General features: G+C 34.7%; 2 protein-coding genes across 5 annotated transcripts; one reads left to right on the top strand and one right to left on the bottom strand.

The window, feature by feature from the left end:
• Positions 1-2,604: 2,604 nt before the first annotated feature.
• LOC138715122 (rRNA methyltransferase 3, mitochondrial) lies at positions 2,605-13,886 on the bottom strand. Of its 2 annotated transcripts, XM_069847654.1 has the most exons (5): positions 12,914-13,815; positions 9,665-9,730; positions 8,732-8,970; positions 5,635-5,790; positions 2,605-3,253 (listed from the first exon to the last, which is right to left on the bottom strand). In XM_069847654.1, the coding sequence occupies exons 1-5, from the start codon at positions 13,480-13,482 to the stop codon at positions 2,676-2,678; spliced, it is 1,608 nt and encodes a 535-aa protein (XP_069703755.1). In that variant the 5' UTR covers positions 13,483-13,815; the 3' UTR covers positions 2,605-2,675. The 2 variants fall into 2 exon arrangements, with proteins under 2 accessions (XP_069703755.1, XP_069703756.1); XM_069847655.1 differs by lacking the exon at positions 9,665-9,730 and having other exon boundaries at positions 12,914-13,886.
• Positions 13,887-14,139: 253 nt separating this feature from the next.
• On the top strand, positions 14,140-23,546 carry LOC138715123 (glyoxalase domain-containing protein 4). Of its 3 annotated transcripts, none has more exons than XM_069847658.1 (6): positions 14,140-14,314; positions 15,930-15,979; positions 16,138-16,403; positions 16,959-17,114; positions 19,225-19,400; positions 20,604-23,546. In XM_069847658.1, the coding sequence occupies exons 3-6, from the start codon at positions 16,166-16,168 to the stop codon at positions 20,721-20,723; spliced, it is 690 nt and encodes a 229-aa protein (XP_069703759.1). In that variant the 5' UTR covers positions 14,140-14,314; positions 15,930-15,979; positions 16,138-16,165; the 3' UTR covers positions 20,724-23,546. The 3 variants fall into 3 exon arrangements, with proteins under 3 accessions (XP_069703759.1, XP_069703758.1, XP_069703757.1); XM_069847657.1 differs by having other exon boundaries at positions 14,140-14,329; XM_069847656.1 differs by having other exon boundaries at positions 14,140-14,502.
• Positions 23,547-26,566: the final 3,020 nt, after the last annotated feature.

The raw sequence follows: 26,566 nt of genomic DNA, 5'->3' as shown, positions 1-26,566 counted from the left end.
AATCCTTAAAAAGAAGTAGGCCTATATCTATTCCTGAAACATCCTGTATTTTCATAATAAAATGACATTAAACGAAATTAATTCATAATTTTAATATCACTTAGGCTACAATAAATTACAGGAATAAAATTGAAACTATTTTTTTTTGTTACTAGTACGCTAGAAAATAAGAGCAATACGTAGTTACAAAACAATAATACACAAGTGTTGTATTATGCGTCCAAGGGACAGACCGTATTGCAACCAAATTGCTGCTGCTTGTTCATTATTTGTTGTTTAGTCAGCTGTCCAAAGACAAAACTGAACTTCACAAGTGATACCAAGAAGGCACCACCTATGAGGCAACTAGGCCAGGAGATAATGAAACAGAGTGGCTAGTTCCTTTCCTCCTCCATTGCTTACATCCCCGATTAGCTACATACTACATTAATCAGCAGAGCTAGGAACTTCGTACCGATCTCGTTATTCAGGGAGCGAGCAGCCAGGAAATGGGCATACAAAACAAGTGACCTGCACGACCAATGGCCGTCTTGGAGTGCGTCACGTTGGAATCTTATATTGACTGAAATAAATACTTGCATGCATGCTTTTGCTTGCAGGGTGTCTGATACGATAAGCTAACTGCTCTAGCATCCACACAAGAAGGAAGGGAGCGCTTCAGGTCTCAGAAAGCCATCATACAAGTACAGCCATTGGGCTACTCCAGCGATTTTCAATATTTTCAAACCTCCTTTTGAGGACCTTGTAGTTCATATTATAAGCCAACTTTTTTTTTGTATTCGCTCTTTCTTTCCAGCATCTTCCTTTACACGGAAATTGACAGGTTTTGAAGATTCCCTTGTCAGCGATTCGATAGGGTATCCAATGCACTGCAATTTTACATAACCCAAAAATATTGTGCAGGATGTGGAGCACGGTTTTGTGGCATACGTCTATCTCTGTGGATAATTCACATGCAGTCCATTAGTGATCAACATCCAGCAGGGAAACAAGAAGCTAAATACCCGTAGTGTGGTCGTCAATTTGGAGTCGTCCTAAACAACATCCCTGCCTTCAATTAACACTTTCATCCATCACGCCATTGTACAATATGACGACACTGCATCACCACATGCTTAATGCAGTCCTGTGCACTACGACCTTGTGCAACTTCAATTTTGATCCAATAACGTTGGTCCAGCTCCGTAAACATGTCATTAGGGTGCTTGCACTATCCTTCTGTACTTCAAGGTGTCACCATATTTGATTGAATATTGTACAAACTGATACCACTCTCTGTACTAGCTCGTCTGATCTTCTGTCCTCAGTTTCACAACACCCTAAGACTATCTTATCTGACTTACATAGCAGCAGTGTTGCCATTCTTTTTGTCCAACCCTCATATAAGTGCAAGAAAATAAAAATAATATATAATCATTTGAATGTATTGAGAATTGGATGTGTATGATCTTCCTGTATTGCATGATGCTGTAGTTCAAAGAAATCTGTTCACTTACTTAATTACTTACAAATGGCTTTTAAGGAACCCGAAGGTTCACTGCCATCCTCACATAAGCCCGCCATCAGTCCCTATCCTGAGCAAGATTAATTAATCCAATCTCTACCATCATATTCCATCTCCCTCAAATCAATTTTTTATATTATCTTTCCATGTATGTCTCAGCCTCCCCAAAGATCTTTTTCCCTCCGGCTTTTCAACTAACATTAACTATGCATTTCTGGAAATCAAGATTTCAGGTATAACTCCCTGTAAAGTTGATTTGAATAATTTCGAGGGAAAAATTGTTCCGGAGCCGGGTATCGAACCCGGGACCTTTGGTTTAACGTACCAACGCTCTACCACTCACTACCCGGCTCCGGAACAATTTTTCCCTCGAAATTATTCAAATCAACTTTACAGGGAGTTATACCTGAAATCTTGATTTGCATAATACACGTCACTGTTCGTTAACAGAAAGCCACAATTTAAGTCACACGGAGTTAGTGTGCACTCGAAGTTGGTTGCTTGACGGTTGTCAGCCCACTTTGAGGTCTGTGGATATAGAGGGAAAAATTGGATCGGTGTCGGTTAGAGTTCCCGAGTAGCTCAGTGGTAGAGCGTTGGTACGTTAAACCAAAGGTCCCGGGTTCGATACCCGGCTCCGGAACAATTTTTCCCTCGAAATTATTCTTATGCATTTCTGGATTCGCCCATACGTGCTACATGTCCTGTCCACCTCAAACGTCTTTACTACATTCACTATATTAGTGAACAGGCAACAGAGATGACGAACCATGGAACCTTACAGGCCACAACACTAAAAAAAAAACTATAGTAGCTATGAAGCATACAAATGAACACACTACTTTAGGAACGCTGATATGTTTCATATACATACATGCAACTTCAAATTAGATAATATTTAATGCATTAAACACCAGGTTTACATATTGCTCAAATATTTCTCACCATATGCTACTGATCTTCAAATACCAAAGTTTCATGAAGTCCTTTCTTCTATTACTATGATTCTTGGCAATGTTTCCTATATTTCTGTAATATGAAAATACAAAAGTAAAATCCAGAGTGTTGGGAAGTAATTTAAACAATATTGAAAAACAAACTTGAAACAAATAATACGAATTTAATTGTATACAAATTATACATAAACTACTGAATACATATACAAACAATATTACACATTAGTAACAGACATTTTCTCTGACTTCTGAGTAGTGCCTTGTTTAAATTTATTTCGTAGGTTTGTGAGGAACTGTCGTTTAATTTCAAACACGATAATGCCAAGAGCAGTGCCAGAATTTAAGCTTTCCACATTATTGCTTAGTGGAATGTTCAAACGAACACCACCTCTATTATGAACCAATTGGAATGATTCTGCACTTAACCCTTCTGTTTCCCCACCAACCACCAAAATGACAGAATCCTGACTTGCAAAATCTACGGCAAAGTAAGGAAAAACCGGAACATTCTTTAGGTAGTTGTGTGGTATATCAGGAGATCTAGAGTTTGAATTTTCTGTCTCTAGTTTCTCTTCTCCTTTATACTGTGAGTCTGAAATATTTTCTTCACCGTCTTCACAACTTTCATGATCATCTTGTGCCACGAATGCATTGCTGTCAGCAATAAACACCTGAGATTCGGAGTCCACATGTGATTCCAAGTCATTCCATTCTACATTGCTTACTATTGGTGTTCGAAAATGGGCGCCTGCACCACTTCTTAAAACCTTTGGATCCCACAAATCAACACAACCTAAAACAAAAACCGCTGATTAGATATAAACAGGCTAGTCGAAAGTTATACAACTGGTTCTTCATACCAGTCATTGCTGATAGTGAAGCTATCCATGATCATAAGATAATTTTGGAAAATGTATTATATGACTTTCACGTGTTAAATTTTACGTCACCTTGTTAACATGTTTCGGCCTGCTATCGGCCATCATCAGAACTGGTTGTTGCTGGTCTTGGCACTTTTTGTTTTGTTTTCTGTGGGGGTGTGTTTGTGTAGTGTAATGTGGAGTCAAAGAGTGTGTGTGTTCTGAAATTGAGTTGCTTGTTGAGAATTTCATTTGGATGTGTTTTTGTGTGTTTGTATATTTTGTATTGTTCTAGTGTGTTTAGTTTCTGACTTTTTGGTGCAACAACTTCTACATAGGACAGACAGGCAGATCATTTCAAACACGTTACAAAGAACATATCACAGCCGTAACAAAATTACAAAACACTTCCACATATGCAGAACACATCACAAATGCTAACTACACATACAGAGACATCAACACAGACATGGAAATTCTACACATCCAACCAAAAAGCCAGAAACTAAACACATTAGAACAATAAGAAATATACAAACACACAAAAACACATCCAAATGAAATTCTCAACACACAACTCAATTTCAGAACACACACACACACACACACACACACACACACACACACACACACACATTCTTTGACTCCACATTACACTACACAACCACACCCCCACAGAAAATAAAACAAAAGGCGCCAAGACCAACAACAACCAGTTCTGATGATGGCCGATAGCAGGCCGAAACATGTTAACAAGGTAACAAAATTTAACACGTGAAAGTCATATAATACGTTTTCCAAAGTGATATAGTGTTAAAAGTTGTGTAATCAAGATGCATAAGATAATGTTGGTTTTATGGTTTTCCAAAATATTTCCATTTTATGTAATCGCAGTACAATTTTATTTTAACATTGCCATTTTTAAGGAATAATCTGTTAAGTCCCAGCCAAATTACCATAAGAACAATGTAATTAATTCCTGCTTTTAAGGAAACTGTTTTAAGGAAAATCCTGTTTTTAAGGAATACTTTTAAAGTGAATTTCAAAGATCAATAGTACCAGCATATTCAATAGCGCATCTTAGTCAATAGTAATGTGGTGTCATGCAGCAGCATTATTCTTTACCATTCTCTACGGTCTTGCTTTACACTGCTTTCACAGAATGGTTGCTTTGCTCGTGAGTTGTGTGGATCCTGTGTACAACCTTTTTTGTTAGTTTATGCTGTTTATGCATCTTTATAATGTCGATTAAATGGAAGAAAGTAACTATAGGACAGAAAGTGAAAATAATAAGGGATTTGGAGGCTAATCCTCAAATAACACTATCGCATATGGCAAAAAAGCATGATTTGCCAACTACTTCAGTATGAGGAATAATGAAGAAGAAAAAATAACTTTTCAATGCCGACTTTAAGTGTGGTCCAGGTTCGTGTCTCATCATTTCAGGAGTCAGAAAATATTATTGCGAAATGTATTGTAAATAATAATTGTAGGCCTAATTAAATTATTACAATAATGTTTGCTATATAAAACACATTCTTGCACAGGATAGGGTCCGATGGCGGGCTTATGTGAGGGCGGCAATGAACCTACAAGTTCCTTAAAAGCCTTAAGTAAGTAAATAAGTATATAAACACATGTTAGTACCAGTTATTTTAGCCTTTCTTTCCCATTTTATGTAAACCCTACTTTAAGAAAAACCCCTATTTAAGGAAAAGAAAGTAATCTTTCAGAGATTCGTTGAAAAGGGGTTCTACTATACTTATTTCTATATTTTATCTCATGTGTGGAAATGATCAAGCAAGTACTTATAAATAGATCAGTTTTACAGAGACACCTGTCTCTATGAATTTAATAAAATAAGAGAAAGATTACATTTTGACATTTCAGTGTAAAATACAAAGCAATGCCATTCATAGACTCTTTATCAGTCAAATGTGAATTAAAATTTAAGACAATAAATGTATGAGCAAGTTCATTTCAATTTTGAATGACATATACAGCAGTACAGTGTTCAAATTGAAAGGGAGAAGCAGGGAATTTTCTCATTCTGGATATTTTTCACCAATTTCTGCATTCTTGTGTTCATTCCCAACTGGCGAAACAAAATTCCCCTCTCTGATTACACGTTTTAATATTATTATCACACAGGCTGAATAGAGATATTTTTCCTGAAATTGCATAGCTGTACTGTTTATATAGAAACTGGTAATTTATATTTCTTTTTCTTTCAGAAAAAAAAACACTTTAAGCAAATTAAAAAAACGGGAGTGGACGAGGGAAAAAGTAAACTAAATCACATGTGGAAACTAACCTTTGGTAAGAATCACTTTTTGACAACCTACACCCGCTGCTCCTCTAAGAATTGAGCCCAAATTACCAGGATCACGAATATTGTCACAGATAATTGTCAAAGGTATAGCATCCTTTTCAGGTTTCTTTTCATGGACAGGAGGTGTCTTCATAATAGCTGAAAACATTTCAAACAAAAACAAAATGTAATGTACAGGTCTACTAACAAACATATTGTACAATATATTTAAAGATACATCACTACAACAAAAACTAGAGTGGAAATTTTCCATATCAGAAACACGTACTAGCTCATTTCAGTCTCAAGACAATGGGAACAAGGCGATTTACTAGCCAACCATGAAACTACCATGCAGTGCTATGGTCTGGACACATAAAGGTACGGTCACACGTCGCTACTTTTGCTGCGTAACTTTTGTACTGCAGCAAAAATTGCGTGTCGTGTTCACACATAAGCCAAAAGTAGCACGCTGCACGCTACTTTTCGTGCTGCATAACCCAAGTGCTCTAAAGTTGCAACTGGAGGTTGCGAGTCTGTTCACACATAAGGCACTACTTTTGCAGCCACAGTCTAGCTGCAGTTGTTGACTTCTCAATATACATTTTGTGGTTATGTTCGCATTATTATGAAACTCACGCGATAGCTTACTTATTTATTATTTGCTTTTCTGTCCTAACTAGTAATAAAAAATTGGCATTATTTTTACTATAAAACTTTTAAAAACGCCTATATACTTAAATGATAACCAACAGCATATTCACATAATCAATGTTGGCAACCCTCCTGTTTGAAACTACGCTATGGAAAATTTAAAAAAATGAATTATATCGTCAGCAAATATACTCAGTCTGTGTTGTACATTTAGTAACTGTTACAAATAATTTATTTTCATCACATCTAACATCAAAATATACCCAAACAATAAAAGTATCAATGGCACATTTGGGTGGCAACACTGGTCGCAACCGCAGCAGAAGTTTCAACAAAAGCGATATCAAAAATGCTGCGGCTGCAACCCTGAGAACCCTGTTCACACGTCGCTACTTCTAAGCTGTGCGTAGCATGAGAAAGTAGTGGGCAGCAGGTTCGGCAGTTGCTACTTTTCGGGTTGCACCATTGTTCATACATCGCCGTACAAGAGTTGCGCAGTTTTTTGTACTGCAGTACTGCAAAAGTAGCAACGTGTGAACCGTACCTTAAGTTGGAATCTCTAAGTGTATAATCAAAACAGGCTCTAATGAACAATCTGATGAAGGGTTTACTGAGAGCATGGAGATCTATACCAGCTATGAGACAGGTCAAACTCCTTATTAAAGAATCAAGATCTGACTTAACTAAACTATTTCTAGCCTTAGAAAGGAGAAATTGTAAGATGAGCAACTGGACTTCTAACTGGACACTGCCATCTGAATGAACACCAACATGTATTGGCCCTCAGGGAGGATCCAACCTGTAGGAAATGCAGGATGGATGTTAAATCATCTATCACTCTTCTGGACTGTCCAGGTTTAAGCCACATCAGACATCGATACCTCAGGAAACATGCTTTTTTATGAAGTTTTATCAACTGTGGTGATTATCTAGTGTCTGAGTGAAATGAAAGTGATAATGCCAGAGAAATGTGTCCAAGGTTCTGTGCCGAGAGTTACCAAACATTTGCTCTTAATGGGTTGGGTTGAGGGAAGAAAACCCGGAAAAAATCTCAACTTGTCCCAACCAGAATTTGAACCCAGGTCTGCTCATTTCACGGCCAGACAAGCTAAATATTACTCCACGGCAGTGGACGAAACATAGGGCCTATGTTGTCTTTCAAGGAGATTCAAGAAATCAAACCCAAAGTATCGTGAAACTGGTCACCCACTGCAGTCACCTGGGATAATTTCTAGGTTATGGGGCGCACAATGGGCCAATTGTACCTAAGTTCTTATGTAGCTGTCTACAATTAGGAAGAAGAGGAACCCATGTTGATGCAATTTCATTTCTTCTGAAGTTATTTCACTATTTTCTTACTTTTCATGAACAGCTTTCACACCAGTTCTGCACCAAACCAAATTCTCACGAGATGATGATACAGGAAGAAGAAGGAAATCAGAAGAGAAGAAGAAAGAATGCAGGAGATGGAGAAAAAAATGAGAAAGAGGAAGTAATGCAGGGAAAAGATAGGCAAGAGTAAGAGGACGACAAATAAAAGAAGCGAAAATGGAGGGAAAAATGCAATGGAAATTGAGACAGAAGAAGAAATGGGTATTCTGCACCACAATGGACACATGTACCAATAGATAAATAACAGGAGATCAAGGTCTGTGACAAGGCTAAAGTGGGTTACACAAAGGTTAGTGGAAAATTAGGAAAAAGATATGGAACAGAAGAATAAAGAGTTCATCATGAATAGCACAGCATGAGCTGATCAGTCCTTTCTGTCCCCATTAGAACTGCTCAGCCTATTTTATCTAGGTTTTCCAACATTACGGTATCAACATTGTCTAAACTCAAACGTCGGTTTGGGGATTTGATCTTTCTCCATTTTGCATTAGATGGTCCAAGTATTTATTTGTTACAGAGAATAATGAATAAGGAATAGTAGTAGAACAAAAAAGAAACAAGAATATTGAGATCAGTTCTGAAAGAGATTTAGAAGAAGGCAGTCATTGATTATTTAAAATCCTGTCCTGATATATGCCTGAAGAAGCCGAGAATAGACATGAGAAACTTGTCATAGAAGTCTGTTTCCCAAATACAAGACATCATTAATTAATTTGGAGACCATTACATAAGATAATGCGTTGACTGAGTGATCAGGAGATATGCGATTCTGACCACTAAATAGATATCCTGACAGTTTTTTAGAATAACAACTTAAAAGAAAAAATTACCAACATCCTTCAAATTTTTTTCATATTCGCCAAACTGATAAAAATAACCATTATCAGTCTCAAAACAACTACCGGTATGCAACTAAAAGTAATAAAATAAAAAATATAGTTATTCCCACAGTGCATTCAATATCCTAGAAGACACTGATGAAGTCTGTCATACTTTTAGATCGTAAATATTCATATTCGTAATGATAAAAAAAATACAGTGAAATGATACTCACCCAAAACACCAGGAGAAGTAGTCAAGTCTGACCACAATGAAATTGATTTGTATGAAACTTTGAATAATTGCACCCCTTCGGGAAGATTAAGATCTCCAGCATCTTTCACTCTGCTGAAAAATACCATTTGTGGTATGTAACCTGCCAAAATAGCATCTTTAATCAAACGTTTTCCTTCCAGAACGATGTTATTCCTTTTCACTTTCTTGTTTTTTGATTTTGCAACCAACATGACAGTGCTGAAAAAAAAAAAAAAAAAAAGAGCATCACAAAGATGATACAGACAAGATGGAAGAGAACCTATCACATTAATTCACAGAAGTAAAAGATCAAGTCAATGTGAACAAGTTTGGGGATGAGTCTCATCAGATACGTTTCGATCAAATTACAGTACCTATGTAACAACACTAACACATTATTTAAATTTCTTTTCCAAATTAATGTTTAATTTCAAAGATAAGCTAATAACTTAAATGGCGATTGAGTTACAGAATGTATATTCGTAACAATGTTAGGGTTACATAAAATTAAAGAAATCTTTAATGGAAATGGTTTTCTTTTATAAGAATGTACATTCTTTACTATTTTGTAATTAGCCTACGTAAAAAACAAAGACATCAACAGATACTGGGAATGTTAATCAAATTTCACGGTATTAAATTTAAAGATAAAGAGGCTAAGAAAAATGACTTAATCCCTACTCCAGTATGAATGGTATTACTCGACAGATGCCAGTGGAGTCCTGCAGCCCAGAGCACCACTTGTACTGCTCCTGCGTTCATATAGCGTCATTGTGATAGTTCACGTTATGCCCACAGCTCCACTCGCCTCGGTCGAGTCATACTTGGTTTCTGTACATTTTAAAATGTTTGTTGCCAGGCTACACTTCTGCTTTTCGTCAATTAATTTCTTTTATCGTGTTGCGAATATTACCGTTTATAGTCTATTGATGTGGAATACATATTTCCCCACACCAAGTATGGGCACCTGTTCCAGAATCTGTGGTGAAAGAAAATATGGCAGAATTTCAGATGACACTGTGCTTGCTGTAACAATACTATAAGCCACAGCTAAAGCTAAATAATTACTAATGTTATTAGTACCTGTATCACTCTACGAGTCCATGAACTAATGTAACTTGTGTGACCATGTGAAATGACGCCATCTCCCTTCACTACAAACATGACGAAACCAAGTTGCGTGTAAAATTAGTGCCTTCTCTCAGTAATATTTCAGCATCGAGTGCAGCTACAGACTTATGCAACCACTTGTTTGCTTTGTAATCGCGGGTTGATAACAGACAGGTAAGCAAAATACACTGTGAACTAGGCCTATAGTAAAAAATTTGTTGTGAGCTCGAACAATTTCGAAATATCACTTCATACACTTCATATGGAGAGAAAATAGTTTGTTGTAATCATTATTTGCCATGCATAAACAAAATCTTTTACTATGCACACTGAAATAGGAACTTGTTTTTTTTAGATTACGATAGGCCTATTAGACTTCATGTATAAATTGTAGTGTGTAGTTTAAGTACGTATGTCAATTCCACGATAGGTTGGACATTGAAGATAAAATTACATTTCGTGTTCAGTATATGTTCTTTATATCATTTTCTTCAGGAAAGTCCATATTTTTAGAAATTAGCAGAAAAGTTCGATTTACTTAATTCATCTTTGTTTTACATACATCCGAAGTGAATATTTTTAGTGTGTACTTTTGATCTGTCAAATTTACTTTGGCAGTTTGTTGCCAAATCATAACTTAAAATTAATAAACAAGGCTGTTCTCTGTTGTAATTCTATTAACAGAAAGAGAAGACTTTAAAATCAGTATCAATTTACTTTTATGAATGTCAGTGAGTTTAAAAGTTTGCTATTTTAAAAATAAGTGTTTTCATGTAACACCCGTCACAGAAAATGCTTAAAGTTACTCTCTTGCTCTCAGTTTTTGTCCTGAAGGCACCAATTTTTGATAACTAAGTCAAAATATGATGCCAAAAGTACAGTATGTTTTAAATTTTTTTTTTTTAAACTAAAACTAACAAGTGCTTTAATGTGACGGGTGTTACAAAATTAGAGCACGGAGAACACAGGAATTCTGTATTTTGATTTATTGCAGGTAGTTCCCACAACACATTATTAAATAGGTTTCAAATGTTGGTAAATCTGAAGTTTAAGTTATCAACAGTCATCAATACCTGTTACCTCCAAAAGCTTACTTGTCTGAAAGATTTCCCACCAAATTTACATTAAGCTGAATGTTTGGTCGAAAGTTCTGATTTACTTAAAAATTATAGGCTACAAAGGTAAATGTACTTATGTCCTATTTTAGTTAATCATAGTACTTTTCTATTCTGTAATATTATTTCTTGCTTACTTAACAAGGAATGAATTACTGAAGATATTAACCACTAGCATAACCTAAAAATAAATGTAGATTAAGCTGCTGCATTTTTAGGATACACGCTGCATGTTAACCATGCAATTATTTATTTTAACGTTTTGAGATAGCTGGATACAATATATATTTAATTGCAGAATGGGGACATCAGCAGCTGAGAGGCAACCTGAATGCCATAGGCGAAGAAAATTAAATCAAGATAAAATTCTGTGGTGTTCGAGTAAAGGGGGATAAGTAATTTTTTGTGCAGATGGAATTTTGTTCCCCAGATGAACACACAAGTTAAATTATACAAGTGAGTGTGCAAAAATGAAAAGAATACTAGCAGTTGATGTGTTTTGTGTAGAAAAGTATTTTCAGTAAGAGTTCTAAGTTTAATTTTCATTTATCTCCAAACTCATTTTTATGACATCTCCCTTTACCCAAACAACACAGATATGAAGACTATTTGCAGAAGGAGAGAGAGAGGGAAAAGCTTAGGAGAACAAAGAAGCTATCAAGAAAAGAACTTACTGCTCACAGTAAGAAAACAAAACTGAAAGTTTGAAACTAAAGGACAAGAAAAGCTGCATTAATAAACACTAGTATTTTCAGTGATTCACCTGTGTACGAAATTCCAGTCACTAGGAAAAGCTATCCAAATAGTAAAAATTGAGACAGCTCTGAGTATAATGCTGCTTAAGTTGTTGCAATTTGTTTTGTAATTACAGTTTTAGTAAAATTTATTAAATTCCATTGTGAGAAATATAAATTTATATTTAGCATTTGTTGAAGTGAGCATATATACTAAAAAGTAAATTTATGTTAGGAACAACAGTTTAATATCAAAAGCGAATCTGTTTTTCTAGCCACACTATTTTGATTTTATGGCTATATTTTTTATTGTTTCTATTAAATATTTGTATTAATTTACTTTAGAGCGTCAGAAGTACAATTGTTAACCTGTCAACATCATATTTGTAATTTACTAAGTGAAAGTTAACTTTAAAAAAAAATTGCACACTTTGAAAACATATGTCTACCATTGATATTATGCTACCAGTACTCTTAAGTCTATGTAGTGAACTACAGAAAATGTATGTTCTATGATTTGAACCAAAAAAAAAAAAAAAAAAAAAAAAAAACAAATGTGAAATTTCTTCAGACAAGTAACACCTTTCACATAAGATTAATTAAATTGTAAGTGCAAGGCTTAATATTTTAATTACATCCATTATATCACTCGATTCCTTGAACTTTCCTCTCACTGAAAATAGGTAACACAATTAATTCAAACTGTGAACTTCACAGAGTTATCAGTAAACTCTATCATTAATTTATGCATGTTTTTTCATGTTACACCCGTCACATTGTTTATTTCACTTATATCACCTGACAAATAATATGATATCCCAAAAAACAATTAGTTGTGTCTGACAAGCAAGAAGTGGAGATTCATTGGCGTACAAAAGAACTAGTAAAAATATTTTATTAATTATTGTATTCCAGTTAAATTTCGAAGAATCTCTTTCTGAAAGTAACATCCGTCACAGTGGAATTGACCTATATCGGTATGTAAAATTGTCACAAATTACCATGATAATGCTCTATGTATAATCCAATAATTATAATATTAACTCACTTTGCTTTAAAAATCGTTTTTTATATTTATGTAATACAGGTATATTTTAATGTACTGTTGTACCCCATACCCTATTCATATTAACATTAGAAAGGTTCTGGAGAATTACCAAAATAATAAGTTCTATAGTTTTTACATTTACTATCATCTCTAACCTTAACTTAGGATCATTGTCCTGTAATTTGGTATACACAGGCACTCCTGCTTTAGCCGCAGACTCTTTTATTTTGAGAGTTTTCATTTCCTGCTTCTTCTCCAATTTCCTTTCTTTCTTCGACTTCAATTTTGAGCTGCTCTTTTGAGGTATTTCTAGTTCAGAAGATGGTTCCAATTCAAGGGATGTACTCGCATTATTGGAAGTGTCATAAAGACCAGAATGTGGCACATTACCTTCATAGTCAGATTTTATCACTGAAGAGTCCTTTAACTTTATACTATCTGTATCTTTACCATAACTGTGACTGTTTAACACTGTATTTTCAATATCAGTTTTACTGAATGTAGACTGCACGTTTTCTCTTTCTACTCTAAGCTTCTCCCTGTAATTAAATGTATCTTCATTTGAGTCTTCAGGGTAAAAAACTTGGAGAGGTCGTCTATGTAATCGTCTTGGAATATGTCGAGCTTGTCGCTTTGAAGTTATCTGTACAGTCATCAATTGGCTAGTAATATTGAAAACCTTTGAGAGGTTATGTCTCAGGCCTATTTGAAGCAGATGAGCCATAACTACTTCGAAATAGATTCAATTCCAGCCTGATTTATATCCTCTGTTATGTTAAATGAATATTTATCATTCTGACAAAGTATGATTCCCCGTACTTTAATCAATATCTCAAAAATTAATTCACTAACTCAACTCCCTCAAAATTCGTACCGCTACCCACTTCCACTAATACACCAACACCACCGCCTGGCGCCTGTGCTTGTATCAGTGTCGCCAACAAATCGATATTGCGTTATCACAGAGTTTGTGACTACAAATCGACAATTTATCTGTCAAAAATATGTAATCAACCGTTAAAAATATGTTAATATTTGTTGAAACATAATAAATATATTCAGTCACATGTTACCAGTTACCAAAAAGATTTATGTTTAGGAGAATTTAATAAAGCTCTTGTTGGCTACTTAGACGTATACCAACTTACGAATTCGTAAATATAATTTGCATTTACAGAAAATTTAATAAAATGAACCTCTACTTACTTCTTACATCTCTCTACGAGCCTCCGGAGTCAGTCAAACAAGATGAATCTATGTAATTATTCATGAAATACAGTCCATTATGTACAAAATTTGTAACTTACTAATAATCTATTCATCAGTTTTGTATGGGATTATTGGTACTGCTATAGATACCGTCACATGTTTTTTTTTTTTTTTTTAGCAATTGACAGGAAAGAAAACTGTACAGGAAAAAAGTGATATATCGAAAGTTCAGAGAAAGCAGGTTGTTTGCTATTAGTGGTTACCAGTTTCACAATAATTGTTCCGACTTGATAACTGTCTCAATCGGGCTCGCTGTCAGTCACAAGTGAACTCTTTTATGCGCTGTGGTAAATTTATAACAGGTGACAACAGACTTGTATGTGTTGGCGTCAACAGTGTTCCTACTGTAATCTCGTACATAATAGTGTAACAAATATTTTACAACATGATTTCTGGAAGAGCTTTACATTTTGTATTTAAAGTAGCAGATAGAACCTTGACTGCAAAGTTTTACCGCGAAATCTTGGGCATGAAGGTAAATATAACGCTGAACTTTTGAATAAATTTTTGAAAGAAACGTCGTCCTGAGTGGCGCAGTTGGTATAGCGCTGGGCTTCTGTGCCCGAGGTTGCGGGTTCGATCCCGGCCTAGGTCGATGGTACTTAAGTGTATTTAGATGCGACAGGCTCATGTCACTAGATTTAGTGGCAAGTAAAAGAACTTCTGCGGGACAAAATTTCGACACATTAGCGACGCTGATATAACCTCGGTAGTTGCGAGCGTCGTTAAATGAATTATTTATGATATATTTTTTAAAGAAATGTGCAGTGGTTTAGTTGGACCGAAGACCGAAACGCACCGGAGCACCGCTCCGGAAAATAAAAATGTATACTGTACTTGTCGGAAACATGAGGATGCCAAACTTGAAACCTGGTATGAATCTATTATGCGCGTGGTGAAATGATAAGTTGAAGTTCCTGTAAATATTTGTTTCCAACTAAATCACTGGAAACAAGTACCGGTATAGTAAAAGCTCGATAATAACGCGGCTGTCAGATAACTTTAGTGATTTATCCCCGCGTTGTTTAATCATGGTACCGGTATATTGTTAGGTAATTCGCAGAATGACAATTGACGGACTGAAGAACACGAGAAATAATATATAACATCACGTACTACCGGTACTATAAGTTACGTAATTTTATGTTGTCAATCAGTTTTAAAGTCTTGGCCTTGCCACTTTAACCATGTTCCTCTTTCTTCTGCTGTTCTTTTAAATTTAAATTCTTTATGCGCTTTTGTTACGTAATGCCAGAGTTTATGACATCCACAGAAATGTCGTAATGAGCCAGGTACCGGTACTTTACTACTGCGATAAAGTGAAACAAACTTTGAAATAGATGAAAAGTAATTTATTTATTGTACACATTAATTTTACATACTCTTTCTATCATCATCATCATCTTTTGTTTTTAACAATTTTCTGCATTATCGATATCACAGGCAACTCATTCTTTATCTGCATCACTCATTTTTACAAAAAAATTTGTACCAGTAGTGGCTTGAGGTTATATGACACAGTATTGCGAAACTGCGGGCCCGGATTCAAATCTTGGTTGGGACATGTTATCTGCTTGAGGTTTTTCCGGGGGTTTCCCTCAACCCATTAAGAGAAAATGATGGGTAACTTTCGGCACTGCACCCTGGGCTCATTTCGTTGGCATCATCACCTTCATTTCACCCAGATGCTATATAATCATCGCAGTTGATAAAGCGTCGTAAAATAAACCAATAAAAATAATCATAATTATAGTACTGCAAGCTTACTCGATGAGTTAACAAACTCGGGGTTCGGCCGCGTTACTTTTATCATTTCAAATGCCTATAAACGTAAGTATATGACCGACGAATGTCGGTTTACTTTATTTTCAGTTAACTAATTTATCTTCCTTTTTTGTTCAGGTTCTGAGGCATGAAGAATTTAAAGAAGGTTGTGATGCTGCATGCAATGGGTAATTATTCATTGTCCTATAGTAAAGTTTCGTAAATAATAATAATAATAATAATAATAATAATAATAATAATAATAATAATAATAATAATAATAATATAGTCTGTATTTGTCGATAAGTAAATGTTTTTATTTATTTATTTATTTTTTTTTACTCAGGCCGTACGACAATCGCTGGAGCAAGACTATGGTAGGGTATGGACCTGAAGATACTCACTTTGTAGTTGAGTTGACTTACAATTATGGTGTTACTTCGTATGAGAAAGGAAACGACTTTTTGGGATTGACAATACGATCTAAAGAAGCTATAGAAAGGGCCAAGGCACAAGGATGGCCTGTAAAAGAAGACAGTGGACTGCATGTTTTAGAGGCTCCTGGAGGTTACAAATTTTTTCTCATCAATGAACCACAACCAACAAATAAAGGTAGTATATTATTACTAATTACTTAGTTTGAGAATACTGTATTTTTGGTATTAGTTGCTAAATCACTATGCACCATATTAATTTCTACAATAGTGCTTTAGCTGACTTTATCAAAAAGTGGACGAGAGCTCTTTCTAAAATGACTGATTCAATTATTGTGAAGCTGCAAAATATTGATTTTGAAATTTAGACGGAAATAAAAAGACTTTTCGTTCAGTTAAATAATTTATTATGCTACTGTAGGGCTCAAATACTATGGTTATTCTTTCCCATCATTTTCAGTTTAGTGTTTTAGTTCTCCATATTCCTCTCCCTCACGCCCCCCCCCCCCACCCGCCTCTTTTTTTCTTTTTCCTTTGAAAGTTTTTCATGAAACATTTTAGTATGACTTTTAAGTTCGGCAGGTACCAATACCTATATAGGCTAACTAGTTACAAATTGTATTTTTCTAAAGTTTATTTTCTTGAAACATGAATAGTGCATTATCTATCCTTGATATGCTTTATTGAAGTCCTGAGTTAAGGATAGAATTCGTTGTAATCCTTTTACTTTCAGATCCTGTGGAGAAGGTGGCATTAGCTAGCTCCAATTTACAGCGCTCTATTGATTACTGGAATGGAATTTTGGGTCTGAAAATCTTTAATCAGAGTGACAAGAAGGTTCTTCTAGGATTTTCTGACGAACAAACTAAATTAGAACTTCAGGACATAGGTAAGTCTATTGTTAATAGGGTGTACAGTATAGTAAAACTTTATATATTTGTTAATTACAGGTTTTTAACACGAATTCAATAAGACAGTTGTCTCAAAAAGTATTCAATGTTCAGTATTATTGGTCATTACGCGCCAGTTTTCTTTTGTACCGTAACAGAGTATAGTTGAGTGATGACAGAGCACATTTATTTGTTGGTTGTTACGTAATATACAGAACTTGTAACGGTCTATTTGTTATCTGCAATGAATCATACAACTTTCCCAAGAATTCTTGACCTCTATAAAGTTTCTCTTATTTATACAGACACTATTGAGGTTGAAGTGCTGTTCCTTTTAATTGAATCATTGTGCTTAATTCTGGTACAGTACCTTTGAAGTTTCAATAGACAAACTACAGCATATTATTACATTCTGTATAATGAAACAGCTGAAGGAAATTTAGGCCTACATAATACCTTTTTTTAATCAACAACAATAGTAATAATAATAATAATAATAATAATAATAATAATAATAATAATAACAATAATAATAATAATAACAATAATAATAATAATAATAATAATAATAATAATAATAATAATAAAATAAGCCTGGCCTATAAAATATGTGAGTGTGTATCCAATGCCCATCCACTTCACTTGCGTGATTGAGGTTCCGCATACTGCGGATAGATGGCAGAACTGTGACCCATACTGTACATGATGTGTATCTGTGGATAGTTACCGTATGTCGTGTACTAGGGTGAGTGTATGTGTAAGTGTTCGTGTAAGTGTAGTTTCTGGAATGAGTGATGATGAAGAAGATGAGGAAGGGAGAAGGGGAAACCTGGTGCAGGCACATAGCCTACTCCCGTCAAATAACACCAAGGGGGCCACCAGGCTTATTGTCCCCATCCGACGGAAGAATCACTATCAACAGTGACATATGCCTTCTCTTCATATGCACTGCGGAGAGATTTGAGATATTAGTGCACAATCTAGTGATTAGAAGTTGTGCACCGCCATCTCGCCTAGTCCCGAGGTAGAAATTTTACATGAAAATTTCTGACCCTGCCAGGAATCGAACCCAGACCGGCTAGTCTGGAGGCAGGCACGCTACCACAGAGCTAATTCGGCGGACTGGCCTTTAAAATATATTCTCATTAATTTAGATAGGCTACATTGCTCTTTATTTTTGCGAACTTTTTTTTTATGAATGAGAGCCTGAAGGCTTGCAATGCAGCCTGAGGCTTATTGTGCTTACCACATTTCTATCCTGTGAATGATTTCATCGCCGAGCGGCTACACTTTTGCAACAATACAGCATGCTGTACCGTGAGCTTAATCTAGGCTATGGTAGTGACAGTGACTGACTTACTTACTTACTGGCTTTTAAGGAACCTGGAGGTTCATTGCCGCCCTCACATAAGCCCGCCATTGGTCCCTATCCTGAGCAAAATTAATCCATTCTCTATCATCATATCCCACCTCCCTTAAATCCATTTTAATATATCTTCTCATCTACGTCTCGGCCTCCCTAAAGGTCTTTTTCCCTCTGGCCTCCCAACTAACACTCTATATGCAGTGACAATGACATTTGAATTAATAATGGCGAAATGATTCCGAGGTCAAACATCGAACATTTCATTTGGTTGAGGGAAACCTCGGAAGAAACCCCAACCAGAATTTGGTCTTTACTACACGACATCCCACCCACTCTGCACATGCTTAAAACTATGGGTTATTTGTGCGCCTGTGCAAAGGATGGACATGAGAATTACAGTGCCCAGGCTGGACAACTAGACGACTTACAGGCCAGACACATCTGCTTCCCCCTCAGCCGCAAACCTCAACCAGTCTCTCTCTCTCTCTCTCTCCATACTATGAACTGCTCATGGTGAAAGCATTCACATTTCACAGTAGGTTTATGCCTGTATGGAACTCGTAAAACATCCAGTTTTGAGCCAATAATTTTAACTAAAAAGCCCTCTAATTTTTTGCGGGTAAATAAAACGGAAGCAGCGGCATGCCCCTTAATTTGAGCCGCCACCATTTAGAAGATTTCAGTGCTTGGTTTTCATTCATAAGTTTAATGACAATGAGTTTTCTATTTGGCATTAATTCCAGGTACTGCTGTGGATCATGCCAAAGCATATGGTCGCATTGCATTTGCTTGTCCCTACGATCAACAACCACTAATAGATGAGAAGATAAAAGCTGCCAACCACAAAATATTAACGCCACTTATTTCATTAGACACGCCAGGGAAAGCAACAGTTCGAGTCATCATCTTGGCTGATCCGGTGAGTGTGAGAGTGAAATTTCTTGTATTGTCCTTCGAAATTCAGTATAATATGTTTAAAGAATTAAATTCTAATCTTTAGTCTTTGAAATGACCAAACTAGAACTGGAAGTGACAAGTTGTTGTTACTACCAGATAGAAAGTTTGTTCAGAGCTTTAAGATTGTTATTAACATACCTTAAGTACGACTTTTATTAAATAGGTGTCTAATAATTAATTTAACAGTACTAGTGGTAATTATTTAACAAAATGTAAACTGATTTGCTGATCAAAGAAAAAAGCGATTTGGCTCAGTTTATCATTTTGAAGGTTGCACCTGAACAGATCCAACATAATCTGACAAGATAAGTTTTGTTACACTGTTTCCAAGATTATGTTTCCAAATTATCACTAGCAGACGATATTTGTAAGAGAAATACTTGGAAACTGTTTCATTGTACTTGTTACCTCTCAATGCTCACACATTCCTCCTCTTCTTGTGCCTTCTCAAGGAGTGGGTTATTTCCTGTTCCGAAACTAAAGTTCATTGGAAATGTTGTGGCCATTTTTTTTTTTTTCAGTCTCTCAGTGTTCTGTCTTCCAGTAGATTTATAAAACAAAGCTTGTCTTGTTAGTCGACCAGGTAGCGTTCTATATACATGACTACACCAATTCTTCTGGTATGCTATGACCTTTTCAACCATTGTATGTTGTACCCCTAACTCTCTTCTTATGTCTTCACTCCTTATTCTGTCTCTGAGCGTTAGTCCTAGAAGCGATCTTAGGAATTTCATTTCTGCTGCTTCAATCCTCTTTTTGTCAGATTCTCGTAATACCCAAAATTCACTGCCGGCTGTGATATAATATTATGTAGTTTCAGTTTAACTCCCTTTCTAATGGCTTTTCCTCGATATCTTTTAATTTGTCCATTTATTGCATTGTATATAATGAGATTACTTTCCATGTCTTTATTTGTATTGTACATGGAAATTTAATTTCCCAAGTATCTAAAGTAATTTACCTGTTCTATTATATTGTCTTTTATCATTATTTTGGCTCTCCCATTATGTTTGCCTGTAAAATCATTCCTATTTTGTCAATCCAGTATATTGAAATTGTTCCAGAACTTGTAAGACAGACTCCTTTGCCTATTTTTTCCATCAGAACCCTGCCATTTTGCAAGTATTGAAAAATTATTTTGTAATAACATGGACTTTTGTTTCAGGATGATCATGAAATTTGTTTTGTGGATGATGAAGGCTTTCGTAAGCTGTCTGCATTCGATCCAGAAGGGGAGACTTTGCTGAATCGTTACATTGCAAAGGATAAATCTAGAGAACAATAAACTCTTGAAATCCAAAGTTATGAAAATAAGCATGATTCAGAAATAACTTCCATTTATATTGAATATAGAAAAGATATTGATAATGCCTCAAATATATATACATATATTTTTTGGGGGAAGATGTTCATACTCAGCAGTTTCTTGCCATTGCTTATTTGTAAAGAATGTGTAATCTCAAAACAAAAATACAGAAGAAACCTTTATTTCTATGCATTTTTGTCTCACTAATTTCTATAACCATTTCTTTCCTCTTCCACCAATTTCGAAGAACAGTGAGAGTCAATTCACACTGTTCACGTAAAATAATTTACTTATATTTAACAACCTTTGTTAAACCTTGGCATTTTAATATTTTATCTTTATAATGCTAATCTTTGACAGTGTTGAGTGTTTGGTTGTAGCAAACTAATGAATGTTGTTCGTCAAATGTTTTAGAATTTTTCCTAACCTTCCCTCTCTGCCAGTGGTCCAAAATGTGTAGACCTAAACACCATTTTTGTAAAATGCCTATACAGAAAGCCTAAAATGACAGTGTTGCCACTGGAGTATATAGCTGTCATCAGGCGAGAAATCTGTTCTTGAGAATACAAAACTTTTTAAGTTACAAATTTAATTGCTCAAAATTTGTATATTTATATTTACATAATTTTACGTTATAAATTATAAAATAATGCATTAAATATACATTAGTTTTCAGCGAACAGTGTAGCTCAGGCAATACCATATTTGTTTGCTGATATAGGGCATGGGTTCGATTCTCACTTGGGCTGATTACAGGGTTGAGTTTTTTCCGAGGTTTTCTCACCTCAGTAAATACCATGCCACTATCACCAATTCCATCGACGCTAAATTTCTAGTAGTTGATATATTGTCGTTAAATAAACAAATTAAAAACATACATTAGTTTGTAACAAGTTTTATCGTCATTGTCCTTTGAAAATTTAAATTTTTAAACAGTCTTTTTTCGGTGTAAAAAATTACAGTTATGCTACCTTCCATTTCAAAGTTATAAGTTTAAATTATTTTAAATGAAAGTGTGAACATTCCTTTGCAACACCTCTTCCTAAAGAAGATGTGATTTCAGAAATTGTTTCAAGTTAGAGAGTGATCATTCCTCTGCCAAACTTCTTCTCAAGATATGGTTTCAGATCTAAAGTTTTTCTTCCTTCAGTTAAATTGTCTTCACTATGACTGAACTTGTCCTGTTCTAGTATTATTTCGGAGTACTTTCTTCCTGCACTGATTCATATCTGATAGACGGAGTTTTATTTTAGGTTCAAAATCTTCTAAATACTGCTGAGGAATATTACAGTGTGCATTCACTAGAATTTGTAGAAAAGATTTTAAGACTTCAATAAAAACTGATTACTTACATACATTCCAGAATCATATAGAATATTAACTGTTCAGTAGAACCTCGATGATCCGAATTAATTGGGACTGAGGTTCGTAAAAAGAACATATTTTACACTACTTCCTTTCTTATTCTGTGTAACATTCCCTTTTATCCCATTTGTACATCACTGCAGGTAGAGGAGGGAACTTCATTGTATCTTCTTTTCCAGTACTCCCTCGTTTTCTGTGCTTTTCGATATTATACGTACATTCGGTAGTGCATTAGGATTATCTAGGTTCTAGTGTATATTTTTTTATACGTTTAGTTCAGCAAAATGCATTTTATCTCAAATGTTTAAAACTACTGAAAGACTGCTTCCAAATAGAAAAAGCAAATCGTAAATAAAGACTGAAAAGGAGTAAAAATATTACAGGCCTATACAGTAGTATGTTCAGTGTTAGGTACTAAAATCAAATTGATATTAATTTTTGGGTGGTAACGAGAGAAGTTACCAAAAAAAAAAAAAAAAAAAAAAAAAACTAATTTTGTCAACTCTTCCTTCCCTTAGTTTGAAAACGAATAACTTTTTCACGTGTAGTTACTGCAGAAATGCAAAATAAAAAATTAAGCATAAGAGTGAAATAGTTTTGTTACTTGCTTCATTTGTAAATTTTGAAAATATGTATTTGTGAATAATGCAATGTTAATCAGTATTACAGTAAAACTTAAATATGGTTAGTAAAGCAAAAGAGAAACAAGTATAATATCTTCACATCTCTCTCAATATTTATAATTGGCTAAAACGAGATTGTATTCAGCATACGTTTGTTTTTGGAAATCGAATCAAAATTAATGGCTTAGGAAGCACTTATTTTATCATCATTACTTATTGGACTGTATGCATAGGATAAAGTAAAGTGAAGTAAAATCCCCTAGTGACAAAACACTGAAGTCAATATGTAGAGGGCTTCACAAATGAAAGAAGTAACAAAATTATTTTACTCCTACATTTAATTTATTATTTTGCATTTCTCCAGTAACTATACGTGAAAAAGTTATTGTTTCACAATCAATTAGTATAGGTATTCTCTTTTTTGTTTCCCTAGCAACAAGTTTATGTGTGGGAATTCTAACTTTCAAAGCCTAACAATAATAGCTGAAAAAAAAAAGATTGTGTAAAAAAATCATATTTGGCCACATAACAAAGTAAAGGTCATCTTTTAGCACACAGTAGTGCTTCAAATCTGATCAGCTACTTGAACTGAAAACAAAGAGCGGTCTATAAATAAGATACATTGTAACAAACGTATTTCTTTAACTTAATGTAATAGAAACACAAACACATAATGTTCTCAATATATTGTATCTGTTACTTTTATTATGATATATATTTTATAATATTATATGTACTTAAATGCCAGAAATGATTATTTTGTTATATAAGAACTATGTATTATAAGAAAATAAAGATACTTAGATACCTTGAAGACAGCAATGCAATTTTTCCTTTTACCCAAATTTATAGTTTACCGGTACTGTTATAACATAGAAGTTAAAAACTGCAATTTATTCTAATGGACTCCAAGAAAGGACTTACCAGTATGTTCTGAAGCTGCTTAAATATAACTGGTTTTTAAACATTCCTCACCTAAAAGAGTGTACTATTGTTGTTGTGCAGTAATAAGGACAGTGGAGGACTCGGTTCAGATATGCTGTACTTTTTATAATAAGGGTAATGGTGCTATATTTTGTTAGTGTGGGTATTTAGTTAGCAATACCGTGATAAATTTTTACTAAAGATGTCAGTAGAGAAAGAATGTGGGCTAATGATTCTTAGCGAGGAAAGAACTATAATTGCGAATGTGTTTAATTGCCATGATGAAAAGAAATTTCGTAGTATTCTCAACACGAAATCTACTGAAAGAGCATGGAAGTATTATACTGTAAAGTTTCCGCAAGTTAAGTTAGGTTAGGTTAGGTTAGGTTAGGTTAGTTTAGGTTAAAGCACAATATGGGGAATAAAAAAATGAAATAAAATAATAAAAAAAGGAAGCATGTTGTCATCACCTAGAAAAAGTAACAGCGTCCACATTACCAGGGCCGCCGAGAAGGGGGGGGGGGGGCAAAAGGGGCGAGTGCATATGGGCCCGTGAGCAGTAAGGGCCTGTCAGATTAAGTGAGTCTGATTACTTTTTAATATCATGAATAATTATTCAGAGATACATACGGGTACTATAAAATTTTGTAAGAACATTTGTTACATAAATTTGACATATTAACTCAACAATAGTAGAATTAATACAAATTACCACTTCATATATAAATATTTGACTTCTATATAATAGAATATCGGTTTCCCGCATTAACATTTACCGACATGACAATTGAGGGCCCCTACATTTGCCTGAACTATCTTACCGTCACTTGTACCGAACACGTTCAATTATTTTATTGGCTTGTCGTTTTTAACTACCAACTGCTGGCCCACTGCAATATGTTATTGGAGTCTCCCAAACCGAAGTCGCAGGATACGTTTCCTTTTCAGTACATTGTATGTTTCGTGTCGAAACATTCGTCTTTTCGTTGTCGTTTTCTAGTGAATTCTGTTTATTAGTTTTACCGGTTATAGTTTAACTGAACAATGGACAAGTACAGGCATAAGTCGGGAGCTGAGAAGCACAAGGAGAGACAGAAAAAATTGGAAGATATTAATATGGGTGCTAGACTGCGTGAAAAATATTATGGCGACATTAACAATGAGAACAGTGATGAGCTGAAATATTTAAAATTAATTCAGGTTTCTAATTTAGGGACAACCCCACTGAAACCTATGAACCTCCTAAATAGTCTGAGGAAATTAAAAGTGTACAGTTGATTTCCTAATATCTGTATAACCTTTACAATATTTCATAAAATTCCTGTGCCAGTTGCTGATGCTGAAAGATCCTTCAGCAAAATGAAGGAAATAAAAATTGTATTCAGATAAACAATGTGTCAATAACGTCTGAGTGACCTTGGCCTCCTTAGTCTGGAGAGCGATCTTGCTAGTCTTTAAATTTTTATGATATAATTGATGATTTTGCATCAGTGAATTCAAGGAGAGTTGTTTGTTGATGTCGGACTGCAAGTTAGACATTACAGGTGTTTAGGAATAACGTTTTATGAATATAATATATTGTGCTAATGTGAAGTTTTGCTAAAAATGTTCAATGTAATAAAAGTGTATATTTTTAGGTCCGTATCTGTGTAAGGGGTTCTCTTATTTATTTTGCAAATAATTATTATGGTTAGAATAACTGGTAACTTGTAATTATTACTTTTTTCAACGGGGGTCCGAGTACAGTATTGCATAGGGGCCCATAAATTCTGTTGGCAGCTCTGCACATTACTATAATATAAGTGTAAACGATTTTGACAGGAATGTATCTAAAGACAGTGGTGATATTCGGCTGATTCACACCAGTTTGGACGAACCGGTTGTTAAATTATTTTTAGGTAATATTTGCAATTACAATGGACATATACTGTACAGGCCTATGTTTAACATAGGTACACATGAGAGAACTGTTTATTAAACTTCTTGAATATCATCACTGTTTAAAGACATAATTGAGATTTATATTTACACAAAAAGTAGTACCGGTATTAATCTACAAGAAATTTTTGTCTCTGCTCCAAGACGTAATTAGTTTCAAATGGAAGGCGACAGCACAGAGATGAATATTAAAGGGAATGTGTTTCAAGTAGAAAAAAACATGTAGAGTACGTCCAGAAAGAAGATTTTAATTGAGAGAGAGTATTGAAAACTGAAGGTGAAGATATCTACAGAAAATCAGGACACTTGAAGAAGAATGTATATCTATTTTACTGTATATCTGGATGAGACATGAGTGGACACAAATTTAATGTTTCAGATGATCTGTATAATTACATAACCTACAGCAATACAAACCTTGCCCTTCTGCCTAGAAGCATTCTACATTACTCGAGGTGCAAGTACAAAAATACCTATATAATATGATTCCAGAGTTAATATCATCACTACCACCATTATTATCACCTTCATGAAACTAACTTCAAGAGGAGGATACAGTCAGTCTTGACCTATCAGCAATTTAATAATAATTACCGATATATTATACAATCACAATTTTCGTATTCTCCCATTTCATTTAACTTCTTTAATATTTTAAATTTGTTGTGTTCAATTATTAGTGAGAAATATTGATAGCCTGCTTCGAAAGTTCTTTAAGTGAAATGTAAAAACTCAAATGTTCTTCAGAAGACACAATTAATGAATAATAAAGAAATATACGAAATGAATAAATAATAAATTACTGTAATAAGCAAGCATAACATTAGGCCTAATCATCAAATTCAAATGAACTGCTCAGAGTAACTACCCTCCGTTTCTAAACTCTTCCTGCACCTTCAAATAAAGGAATTACACACAGATTCTGTACGTCTCCACTTATGAAGAAGTTTAAGAGTAGCTTCAATTGTGAAG

Source organism: Periplaneta americana, chromosome 15, assembly GCF_040183065.1.
Source record: "Periplaneta americana isolate PAMFEO1 chromosome 15, P.americana_PAMFEO1_priV1, whole genome shotgun sequence".
In the NCBI taxonomy this organism is placed as follows: domain Eukaryota; kingdom Metazoa; phylum Arthropoda; class Insecta; order Blattodea; family Blattidae; genus Periplaneta; species Periplaneta americana.
This window is presented reverse-complemented; position numbering and strand designations above follow the sequence as displayed.